Source organism: Diaphorina citri, unplaced genomic scaffold (assembly GCF_000475195.1).
Source record: "Diaphorina citri unplaced genomic scaffold, Diaci psyllid genome assembly version 1.1 scaffold5687, whole genome shotgun sequence".
In the NCBI taxonomy this organism is placed as follows: domain Eukaryota; kingdom Metazoa; phylum Arthropoda; class Insecta; order Hemiptera; family Psyllidae; genus Diaphorina; species Diaphorina citri.
In genome coordinates, this window is record NW_007383063.1 from 1 (window position 1) to 12,327 (window position 12,327).

Genomic DNA, 12,327 nt, shown 5'->3' on the forward strand with positions numbered 1-12,327 from the left:
GTCCTCATCAACAGTCAGCTGAAAACTTCTTGTGGTCCTCGAGTTATAAACAATGCAAATTATCCTGGGTAGCACAGTTAAACGTAAACGACTTGTATGTTATTCACATTATCCCAAACACTCAACACAACAGCACACGAGCTGAGGCAGTACATCATATGTTTGGGGCGTTATCCAATGTTATTTCTTTCCAAACAGTTTGAAAAACATTGACTTGATAGTACCTCCTGTATTTTCTGGCTCTGGCTTATCTTTAAGGCGAACTTCTTTTACAAAAGTTTCATTTCTTTGAACTACATCCTCTGGCACCGAAATTTCCTTTTCCACTTCAGCATTTTGTTCAGATTGAACTCTACTAGAATCAGCAATTTTCTTCTTCATTTTCTCCACAGGATTAAAAGAAAGTTCTTTTGCATTCTGAGTTTCAATGGATTCGGTTGTGAAAATAACATGTTCAACTTGGGCTTTAGATCTAATAGAGTTAGTTGGTCCTGTGTGATTACTTTTTGTGTCTATTTCTACTTCTTTCAGTTTATGTTCTGTGGAAGCCCTTTTCTGAGATGTTAGTTGACTGTTTAATTCTTTGTATTGACTTTCTTGTTTTCTGTTTACTACTGAATTGTCACTCAAAAGGTTTACATCTTTCTTCAATTTCGCATGAAGGGGTTCAGGGATTTGTTGTGATTGGCTCATTGGGCCATCATTAGATTTACTAATTCTACCAGTCTTCTTTAATACTTGAGAATTAAAATTTCGTTCTAAATCTGTGCCCCAGACTTCGTTTGTTTTTACCTGATGGGCATCTGTAATTTCATCTGAAGACCTGGGACACGCGAATTCCTGAAACAAGAAAGTTGCTATTAACTTAAATTTCAACCATTTCATACTTTGTCCTCACAAAGATGAGTACACCCCGAAACAGTCGGTAGGTAGCGAGGGGAGCTAGCATAGTGATTGCACATTTCCCCCGAAAGAAAGTGAAGCTAATAAAAACGAGAGGAGCTAGCATAGTGATTGCACATTTCCCCCCAAAGAAAGTGAAGCTAATAAAAAAAAAGTCAGTTACCTATTCGGTATGCTTCCTGTCTTTACTTCTGCTGGTGGAGAAGCTGGACTTTGGAGAGCTCTTATCCTCAATCCTCTCCAATTTTCCTTCAGTAATCAATGATTCTTCCCACTTCAATAAATCTTTTTTGTATTTGTCATATTTCTTCTTGTATGCTTGGATATATTTTTCTTTCTCACTTTCTTCCAAGGTGGCCCACAGTTTGGCAAAAGTAGGAATCAGACTCTGTAAAAAAAAGAAGTATAATTTAAACCTTATTTATATATGTGGGCGCTACAATATGAAACCGATAAAGCATCGGAACAAGGACAACCAGTACGGTCGTCAGAATTTCACCCATATAGAGTTTAAGTATCCAGAAAAAGTGTAGGCGGAGGACAGAGGGGTAGCGGTAGTTCCGAGCCCAGAGTCCTCCCCGCCTTGATTTGTCTTACCCCGCTTTAGCGTATAAACTTGCAGATCGCAAGTTTGATTATCTATACCCTTTCCTACTAAAGGAAGAGTCTCACCATGTCAGAAGACAGTCGAAATCCGGTAGACCAAAAGTAGGTCAGCTATACCGATTTTAGGTCCGGTAGATGGACCAGTTACAGATCAGCACGACCAAATTATCATACCACACAGTAAGTGTGCTATATAGACATTGTCATGTCCTCCCCAGCGTAACCCAAACCCCATGGGTAGGTAGTGTTTCTTCTTTAAGACACTCACTGCGCCTCGTTTCATTCATTTACTTGTTACAGTTATCTGTTGAACGGATTGAACCTCAGCGAAACAGATGAAGCCAACCGGTCCTGCATACAGACACGGCCGAGGACGGCCGCAAGGTCAGGAATGGCCGTGTGGGCGCTACAATATGAAACCGATAAAGCATCGGAACAAGGACAACCAGTACGGTCGTCAGCATTTCACCCATATAGAGTTTAAGTATCCAGAAAAAGTGTAGGCGGAGGACAGAGGGGCAGCGGTAGTTCCGAGCCCAGAGTCCTTCCCGCCGATCCTCTCTTTCTACAGTCTTGCTAATATTGTGGTCGGGAGCACTTGGTAGAATACTTACGCTCGGGGAGTTGTGCGTCCTTGTTCTGAATAACTTTCGAATCGATAGACAATAAAGTGGTGTTGTTTTTATTATTATCGTTATTATCTTTAAGTACCTTTTCCCGATTAGTTTCCTCATTGATTATTAGACTTTTGTAAATAAATTACCTACTAGGTAGTTAAGTGATATTGTAAAGTCGTATTAATAATTTTCTAGTGTAGTAACCGTGTAAATAAATGGAAGAAGGAGAAATAGGGGATTCCCCGGGAGGTTCGCCCAGTGGATTCTTTGAATGTTAGGATAAAGCACAGCCGTGCGACCCCAACCTCTCAAAGAAAGTAACTTTATTTATAAAGTTACTCATTCTTTAATCTAACTTCTAAAATGGATTCCCAAATGCAGCTTTTGGAGTCAGCTGGACTTGGTCGAAGAAAGTTAGACGTCCCTCTCACCCGGGACAGCCTAAAGCCACAGGCTTTAGCCACATCGTTTACGACAGTTATCAATGACATCTCAGAGTTTAAGATCTTCAGGTCGGTGGAGCTCCCTGCTTCACATCCGACCGGAGGACCGAAGATTATTGCTCTAGATCATTCAGGCTTCCTTGACATTATTGACACGGTCTATGACCTAATGGATGAAGATGAAGGCACGAGGAGAGCGGTGCCTATATCTGCATTCACTCACTACTGCAACGTGCTACTTCATCAGCGCTACGCAAACGTGCACGCTTCTACCTATGGCCATCATCAAGAGGCCATGTCCTTGAACGCCATCGTCGGGAGCGATCCCACGATCCCAAAGCCAATTGCAGCGTATCTTAACGCAGTTGGCGAGTTCATCGACCCTAATGGTAGAAGGTGGATTCCAGATAAGCTTCCAGCTCGCACCGTAGTAGCTCATGTTCCCGGAACCTTCGGTCGAATAGGAGCTAACACTCATTACACACATGGCTCGGTTCCTTCTCCAGCCATCACTCTCCTTACTTTGCTCGCGGACATCGCCCACACAACGCAGGATCTCGACCCACAATGGAACCTTCCTCTAGGTTTCAGACCTGCTGCAGCCGCACACGCCTCTTTTCCTACTAGTAGTATGCTCGGATATCGACATGCTACTAATATTGGCGAGTCTGTTGCCGCAGTGTACACGCAATTTGGGTTACACGTTGATTGGGCAAACCATGACGCACCAATTATTATCACCCCGAGCACTGCGGGTATACCAGTTACCCGTGTCTTCATGGATTACGTCTCAAACGCGTTGTCACAAACGAGCATTCCAAGTGCTCCAATTAATGTCACTCCCACAGGCTCTCAGTCAATTCTTGGCTGGGTCTCCACACAACCTCAGATCGGGATACGCCCCACTCTTAGTCCTATCAAGGCAAATTGTTATTGCCAGTTGGTCACTCATAGGGCATCGGCGGTTCTTATTCTGAAGTTAAGAGTCTTGAGAGAGGATCATCCTACATCCTATGTCTATGCCTTTGAGGCTGGGTTACAGCGTCCACCAGGGTGGCAAGCCCCACTGAATGCCCGCCATCAGGCTCACAACTCCCCGAGCGTAAGTATTCTACCAAGTGCTCCCGACCACAATATTAGCAAGACTGTAAGAAAGAGAGGATCGGCGGGAAGGACTCTAGGCTCGGAACTACCGCTACCCCTCTGTCCTTCGCCTACACTTTTTCTGGTTACTTAAACTCTTATATGGGTGAAATGCTGACGACCGTACTGGTTGTCCTTGTTCCGATGCTTTATCGGTTTTATAATGTAGCGCCCACAAGTATAATGAACGAGATACTGACCGACAAGCCAACACCCAAGGGCCCTCAATTGCAATCGTCGCACGGCATGGAGACCATTTCCACGCCGTGCACGACTGCACGTACACAAGTGGACAATGCAGGTGCGCGTTCACGCGAACGTGCGAAACTATTTGCGGGACGCGCCTCAAGAGAAGAATTATTCGGAGTAGCGAATACGACACCAATCACTGGGTCAACACCATTTGTTATTTGCAGACGCATCCACGAGCAGTTGATTACCTACAGGTCCACGGCGGTGGCACCAGCAACAGACGATTACATTCTGAAATTCGATCTCTATCCAAGAAGTGTTCTGAACAAACCAAAACAGGAGTGGTGGAGGGACGCAGACACAAGAATGGTGCTCCCGATTTCATCCAGTGCGCCGGTGTGGACCCAGGTAATGGAACTGCGAACGAGCATGGAACATATCCGTATACCATGTCACTGTGGTGGACGATGATGGTTTGAGACCAAGAAGAAAATCACTTGAGAAACTGTATGATGCCTACGTAACCAAAAGAAGACAACTACAACTCGCTCAGGTTATCTCTAAGAGAGTTCGAGCGCCATCCCAGAAGCGGAGATGGAACCCTGAAGCTGCAGTACAGCTGTCAGATTGTGAAGAATTTCAATCGGATGAAGCAATAATTTGGTTGCAGTCATCAACTTTGTAATAAAAGGGGGTTTCTAGTCTTAATAAGATTGACTACTTTACCATTTCTCCTTTATTACTGCACTGATAGTCGGGCACTCACTTGGCTGAATAAGCTCAAAGAGGGGAGAAGCAAGTTGATGCGCTGGTCTTTACTTTTACAGGAATTCTCGTTTGACATTGAACATATCCAAGGCCGTTCAAATGAGTTACCGGATGCAATGTCTCGACTTCCCATGGACGGTGAAAGGACAGAGGAACTGGAAGATTGGAACTCCATGGTTTTCCCTCCTCCTCCTCCTCCTCCTCCAACCAGTCCGCCCATTGGTCCGGTGATCAACAATTCAACGATCGAGCCCCACGTTGAGCGCCGTTTGTAATAAAAGGGAGTTTCTAGCCTTAATAAGATTGACTACTTTACCATTTCTCCTTTATTACTGCACTGATAGTCGGGCACTCACTTGGCTGAATAAGCTCAAAGAGGGGAGAAGCAAGTTGATGCGCTGGTCTTTACTTTTACAGGAATTCTCGTTTGACATTGAACATATCCAAGGCCGTTCAAATGAGTTACCGGATGCAATGTCTCGACTTCCCATGGACGGTGAAAGGACAGAGGAACTGGAAGATTGGAACTCCATGGTTTTCCCTCCTCCTCCTCCTCCTCCTCCAACCAGTCCGCCCATTGGTCCGGTGATCAACAATTCAACGATCGAGCCCCACGTTGAGCGCCGTTTGTAATAAAAGGGAGTTTCTAGCCTTAATAAGATTGACTACTTTACCATTTCTCCTTTATTACTGCACTGATAGTCGGGCACTCACTTGGCTGAATAAGCTCAAAGAGGGGAGAAGCAAGTTGATGCGCTGGTCTTTACTTTTACAGGAATTCTCGTTTGACATTGAACATATCCAAGGCCGTTCAAATGAGTTACCGGATGCAATGTCTCGACTTCCCATGGACGGTGAAAGGACAGAGGAACTGGAAGATTGGAACTCCATGGTTTTCCCTCCTCCTCCTCCTCCTCCTCCAACCAGTCCGCCCATTGGTCCGGTGATCAACAATTCAACGATCGAGCCCCACGTTGAGCGCCGTTTGTAATAAAAGGGAGTTTCTAGCCTTAATAAGATTGACTACTTTACCATTTCTCCTTTATTACTGCACTGATAGTCGGGCACTCACTTGGCTGAATAAGCTCAAAGAGGGGAGAAGCAAGTTGATGCGCTGGTCTTTACTTTTACAGGAATTCTCGTTTGACATTGAACATATCCAAGGCCGTTCAAATGAGTTACCGGATGCAATGTCTCGACTTCCCATGGACGGTGAAAGGACAGAGGAACTGGAAGATTGGAACTCCATGGTTTTCCCTCCTCCTCCTCCTCCTCCTCCAACCAGTCCGCCCATTGGTCCGGTGATCAACAATTCAACGATCGAGCCCCACGTTGAGCGCCGTTTGTAATAAAAGGGAGTTTCTAGCCTTAATAAGATTGACTACTTTACCATTTCTCCTTTATTACTGCACTGATAGTCGGGCACTCACTTGGCTGAATAAGCTCAAAGAGGGGAGAAGCAAGTTGATGCGCTGGTCTTTACTTTTACAGGAATTCTCGTTTGACATTGAACATATCCAAGGCCGTTCAAATGAGTTACCGGATGCAATGTCTCGACTTCCCATGGACGGTGAAAGGACAGAGGAACTGGAAGATTGGAACTCCATGGTTTTCCCTCCTCCTCCTCCTCCTCCTCCAACCAGTCCGCCCATTGGTCCGGTGATCAACAATTCAACGATCGAGCCCCACGTTGAGCGCCGTTTGTAATAAAAGGGAGTTTCTAGCCTTAATAAGATTGACTACTTTACCATTTCTCCTTTATTACTGCACTGATAGTCGGGCACTCACTTGGCTGAATAAGCTCAAAGAGGGGAGAAGCAAGTTGATGCGCTGGTCTTTACTTTTACAGGAATTCTCGTTTGACATTGAACATATCCAAGGCCGTTCAAATGAGTTACCGGATGCAATGTCTCGACTTCCCATGGACGGTGAAAGGACAGAGGAACTGGAAGATTGGAACTCCATGGTTTTCCCTCCTCCTCCTCCTCCTCCTCCAACCAGTCCGCCCATTGGTCCGGTGATCAACAATTCAACGATCGAGCCCCACGTTGAGCGCCGTTTGTAATAAAAGGGAGTTTCTAGCCTTAATAAGATTGACTACTTTACCATTTCTCCTTTATTACTGCACTGATAGTCGGGCACTCACTTGGCTGAATAAGCTCAAAGAGGGGAGAAGCAAGTTGATGCGCTGGTCTTTACTTTTACAGGAATTCTCGTTTGACATTGAACATATCCAAGGCCGTTCAAATGAGTTACCGGATGCAATGTCTCGACTTCCCATGGACGGTGAAAGGACAGAGGAACTGGAAGATTGGAACTCCATGGTTTTCCCTCCTCCTCCTCCTCCTCCTCCAACCAGTCCGCCCATTGGTCCGGTGATCAACAATTCAACGATCGAGCCCCACGTTGAGCGCCGTTTGTAATAAAAGGGAGTTTCTAGCCTTAATAAGATTGACTACTTTACCATTTCTCCTTTATTACTGCACTGATAGTCGGGCACTCACTTGGCTGAATAAGCTCAAAGAGGGGAGAAGCAAGTTGATGCGCTGGTCTTTACTTTTACAGGAATTCTCGTTTGACATTGAACATATCCAAGGCCGTTCAAATGAGTTACCGGATGCAATGTCTCGACTTCCCATGGACGGTGAAAGGACAGAGGAACTGGAAGATTGGAACTCCATGGTTTTCCCTCCTCCTCCTCCTCCTCCTCCAACCAGTCCGCCCATTGGTCCGGTGATCAACAATTCAACGATCGAGCCCCACGTTGAGCGCCGTTTGTAATAAAAGGGAGTTTCTAGCCTTAATAAGATTGACTACTTTACCATTTCTCCTTTATTACTGCACTGATAGTCGGGCACTCACTTGGCTGAATAAGCTCAAAGAGGGGAGAAGCAAGTTGATGCGCTGGTCTTTACTTTTACAGGAATTCTCGTTTGACATTGAACATATCCAAGGCCGTTCAAATGAGTTACCGGATGCAATGTCTCGACTTCCCATGGACGGTGAAAGGACAGAGGAACTGGAAGATTGGAACTCCATGGTTTTCCCTCCTCCTCCTCCTCCTCCTCCAACCAGTCCGCCCATTGGTCCGGTGATCAACAATTCAACGATCGAGCCCCACGTTGAGCGCCGTTTGTAATAAAAGGGAGTTTCTAGCCTTAATAAGATTGACTACTTTACCATTTCTCCTTTATTACTGCACTGATAGTCGGGCACTCACTTGGCTGAATAAGCTCAAAGAGGGGAGAAGCAAGTTGATGCGCTGGTCTTTACTTTTACAGGAATTCTCGTTTGACATTGAACATATCCAAGGCCGTTCAAATGAGTTACCGGATGCAATGTCTCGACTTCCCATGGACGGTGAAAGGACAGAGGAACTGGAAGATTGGAACTCCATGGTTTTCCCTCCTCCTCCTCCTCCTCCTCCAACCAGTCCGCCCATTGGTCCGGTGATCAACAATTCAACGATCGAGCCCCACGTTGAGCGCCGTTTGTAATAAAAGGGAGTTTCTAGCCTTAATAAGATTGACTACTTTACCATTTCTCCTTTATTACTGCACTGATAGTCGGGCACTCACTTGGCTGAATAAGCTCAAAGAGGGGAGAAGCAAGTTGATGCGCTGGTCTTTACTTTTACAGGAATTCTCGGAAGAAGAAGAAGAAGAAGAAGAAGAAGAAGAAGAAGAAGAAGAAGAAGAAGAAGAAGAAGAAGAAGAAGAAGAAATGCTGCTGTTTAACTTTTTCATTCAGGTCAGCCATCACTATTGAAAGAGAAGACTGAAAAGTCCTTTTATACACCGACAGTCCCAGATAACTCGAACCCGCGACCCAGCGCTTACAAGGCAGTTACGCTACCTTCCAAGCTACAACTATTTTTTTTTTTTATTTTTTTTTTTTACTTTTTTTAAGATTACAAGGCACATTCTTTTACACCCCGGGTCGTGGGTGACCTGGGCCGCCCCTCCTTCATCAGAAGTGGGATCCGTTTATCCCAGAAGCTTCCTGGAAGCTACCAGTTGCGATTCCAGACCTGACCCCCTACCACGGATGACCTACCACGCCAATCCGAGGTATGAGGAACACCAACAGACAAATGATCACACGCGCTCCCTACTGGGATCTGAATTAAGAGATCTTCTCACAGAACTTGTGAATAATCTTCACAATCGGCATATCCAGGAACAGGAAAGCTCGGTCAGAAAATTTCCGCCCTGGCCAGGATTTGAACCCAGAACCTCCAGGTTGAGAGTCAGTGTTCTTGACCACTCGGCTACAGAGGTGGAACTGTTCTGGTAACGATATTCCTCTGCAAAAGCTGGATCGTGTAGACCCGTCCTGTCAGAGTTTAGAGGACCCTCATAAATTGTCTTACCTTCCCAGTGTTTAAAGTTAGTTCGGACGTGTAAAGTGTTTCATTAGAGAGAGAAGAGGGGGGGGGGGAGGGGGGGCGCATCCACAACCATTGCCAATCCCTTCTTTCAATCCCAAGGGGGACATCGACCCGAAATCCTGGTTACACACGGTTGAAATGTGTTTCTTCAACAACCCTCGTGCCAGTAGTGATCTAATTGTCACTCTGAGCAAAGCTCTAAGGGGAACAGCAGCCGTCTGGTTTTCCCGAATCTCACACGAGAGACTCACTTGGGAGGAGTTCAAAACTGCCTTCTTGCATGAATACGTACAGGTCGACACCCCTGCTTCTACATTTGCCAGCCAAATGGATAAGCGCCCCAAAGATACTGAGGAATACGTATCCATTGCAACCGAGATGCTCGGGAATTTAAATGCCCGATTCAAAGATTCGACTAAGGAAGAAATTTTCATCTCCTTTGTCCTGGCACATCTCGGAAAATTTGACAAACGCATCCGGCATCTGGTATACTCAAAGGATATCAAAACAAGGGAGGAACTGATCCGAGAACTCAAGGTCGTTTCCATTGGTAAACGTCGTCCTGGTGATGAGACCTTGGGCAACCCGGAAACTAAACGTGCAAAACCTTATTGCACGTATTGCAAGATCTCGGGACATCATTACAACGAATGTCGAACAAGAAGATCCGCAGCCGCCACACCGCATCAGCGAACTCCAACTTTCAAGCCAAATCGCCATCCATCACGCGGATCCCAGGAACCTAAGCAAGTGACTTGCTACCGATGTCAGCAGCCTGGGCACTACTCATCCAGGTGTCCGCAGAAAAAGGAATCGGAAAGCAGACCTTCTGAAAAACGAGTGGGATTATGCACTGTCAATCCCATTGGAGAACTAGAGCATAGCGGTGAGCGATTTAATTTTATTTTTGATAGTGGTTCAGAATGTTCATTAATGAGTAATTCCATGTCTGCTAAGTTCGAAGGCCATCGAACCAACAAAATCGTGAATCTCTATGGTTTGGGTCAATCTGTCGTACCTTGCACAATCCAAGTGCAGACAAAGGTAACGATAAATGATAATGAGATAATGGTCTTATTCCATATCGTGCCTGACGCAATACTTCCTGAACCTATTGTCATAGGGCGCGAAATTCTCAATGACAATCTCACAGTTGAAATCAACAAAAACTGTTGTACCCTAATAAGAAAGATACCAATTGACCCACAAAATAGCTCGTGTAAAAATAAGAACGAGTCATCAACTTGTCAGAGTAGTAGTACAATAGAAAACCTAGGTCTAGACCCTTCTGAATTAGATTTATTTACCTACCTATGTAATGTTAGTGATAAGGAGTATAAAACTAGGGATCAAACCCTCAAACGAAGTGACCTTGACCCTGTCCGTGTTGGTTCTGTGGATACTTATAATGCAATCGTAACGGAATTACATCCTAATTTGAGGGGTGATTTAATCACTATTCTAGAAAAGTACAAACCTTTCTTCATAGTAGGTATACCTAAGAATAGAGTGAAAACCGGTGAGGTAGCGAGGGGAGCTAGCATAGTGATTGCACATTTCCCCCGAAAGAAAGTGAAGCTAATAAAAAAAAGTCAGTTACCTATTCGGTATGCTTCCTGTCTTTACTTCTGCTGGTGGAGAAGCTGGACTTTGGAGAGCTCTTATCCTCAATCCTCTCCAATTTTCCTTCAGTAATCAATGATTCTTCCCACTTCAATAAATCTTTTTTGTATTTGTCATATTTCTTCTTGTATGCTTGGATATATTTTTCTTTCTCATTTTCTTCCAAGGTAGCCCACAGTTTGGCAAAAGTAGGAATCAGACTCTGTAAAAAAAAGAAGTATAATTTAAACCTTATTTATATATGTGGGCGCTACAATATGAAACCGATAAAGCATCGGAACAAGGACAACCAGTACGGTCGTCAGAATTTCACCCATATAGAGTTTAAGTATCCAGAAAAAGTGTAGGCGGAGGACAGAGGGGTAGCGGTAGTTCCGAGCCCAGAGTCCTCCCCGCCTTGATTTGTCTTACCCCGCTTTAGCGTATAAACTTGCAGATCGCAAGTTTGATTATCTATACCCTTTCCTACTAAAGGAAGAGTCTCACCATGTCAGAAGACAGTCGAAATCCGGTAGACCAAAAGTAGGTCAGCTATACCGATTTTAGGTCCGGTAGATGGACCAGTTACAGATCAGCACGACCAAATTATCATACCACACAGTAAGTGTGCTATATAGACATTGTCATGTCCTCCCCAGCGTAACCCAAACCCCATGGGTAGGTAGGTCAGCACGACCAAATTATCATACCACACAGTAAGTGTGCTATATAGACATAGTCATGTCCTCCCCAGCGTAACCCAAACCCCATGGGTAGGTAGTGTTTCTTCTTTAAGACACTCACTGCGCCTCGTTTCATCCATTTACTTGTTACAGTTATCCATTGAACGGATTGAACCTCAGCGAAACAGATGAAGCCAACCGGTCCTGCATCCAGACACGGCCGAGGACGGCCGCAAGGTCAGGAATGGCCGTGTGGGCGCTACATAAACCGGTGAAATGTTCATCAGACTTAAAGACCCTTCTAAAGTTAACAGTCAAAAGCCGTACCGTTTAGGCGATGAAAGGCGCGAGGAAGTTCGTAAGTTAGTCAACGAGCTCCTAGAGGCGAATGTTATTCGACCTAGTCGGTCACCCTATGCCAGTCCTGCATTCCCCGTGCCAAAGAATACAGGCGGGTATAGGTTATGTGTGGATTACCGAGCATTAAATGCGAACACAGTGTCGGAGAAGTTTCCACTCCCACTTATAAAAGGAGCGAAGTTTTTCTCTTCCTTAGACATGGCAAGCGGGTATCACCAGATCCCAATCCACCCATAGCCAGACTAAAAGGAGCGAAGTTTTTCTCTTCCTTAGACATGGCAAGCGGGTATCACCAGATCCCAATCCACCCTGATTCTATAGAGAAAACCTCCTTTATTACCTATCACGGGACTTGGGAGTACCTAGCCGTCCCATTCGGACTCAAGAACGCCGGGAGCGTTTTCCAGCGGGCCGTATTAGAAGCCCTCGGTGATTTAGCCCACGATTACGTAGTGGTATTCATTGATGATATTTTAATCGTCAGTGAGAGTCCAGAACAGGCGTTGAGTAGACTTGACACTACGTTAAAGGTGTTAACTGACGCCGGATTCTCTCTGAACCTCACCAAATGTTCTTTCGTCGTTAATCGTATTTCATATCTGGGATATGAAATAGAAAAT

General features: G+C 45.1%; 3 protein-coding genes across 3 annotated transcripts; 1 reads left to right on the plus strand and 2 right to left on the minus strand.

Annotated features, from left to right (window-relative positions):
- Positions 1-35: 35 nt before the first annotated feature.
- On the minus strand, positions 36-1,260 carry LOC103521670. The gene is made up of 2 exons (XM_008486780.2): positions 1,067-1,260; positions 36-840 (listed from the first exon to the last, which is right to left on the minus strand). Exon 2 carries the CDS (start codon positions 691-693, stop codon positions 181-183), a length of 513 nt encoding a protein of 170 aa, XP_008485002.1. The 5' UTR covers positions 694-840; positions 1,067-1,260; the 3' UTR covers positions 36-180.
- Positions 1,261-1,440: 180 nt separating this feature from the next.
- LOC113472473 lies at positions 1,441-11,572 on the plus strand. The gene is made up of 4 exons (XM_026832237.1): positions 1,441-2,385; positions 8,608-8,845; positions 9,126-9,948; positions 11,501-11,572. Exons 1-4 carry the CDS (start codon positions 2,342-2,344, stop codon positions 11,509-11,511), a joined length of 1,116 nt encoding a protein of 371 aa, XP_026688038.1. The 5' UTR covers positions 1,441-2,341; the 3' UTR covers positions 11,512-11,572.
- Positions 10,662-10,887, minus strand: LOC103521671 (transcription factor A, mitochondrial; the record flags this gene model as incomplete). The annotated part of the gene is given in 1 exon segment (XM_008486781.2): positions 10,662-10,887. A coding segment is annotated over 1 exon segment (225 nt), but the record flags the coding sequence as incomplete, so codon positions are not given.
- Positions 11,573-12,327: the final 755 nt, after the last annotated feature.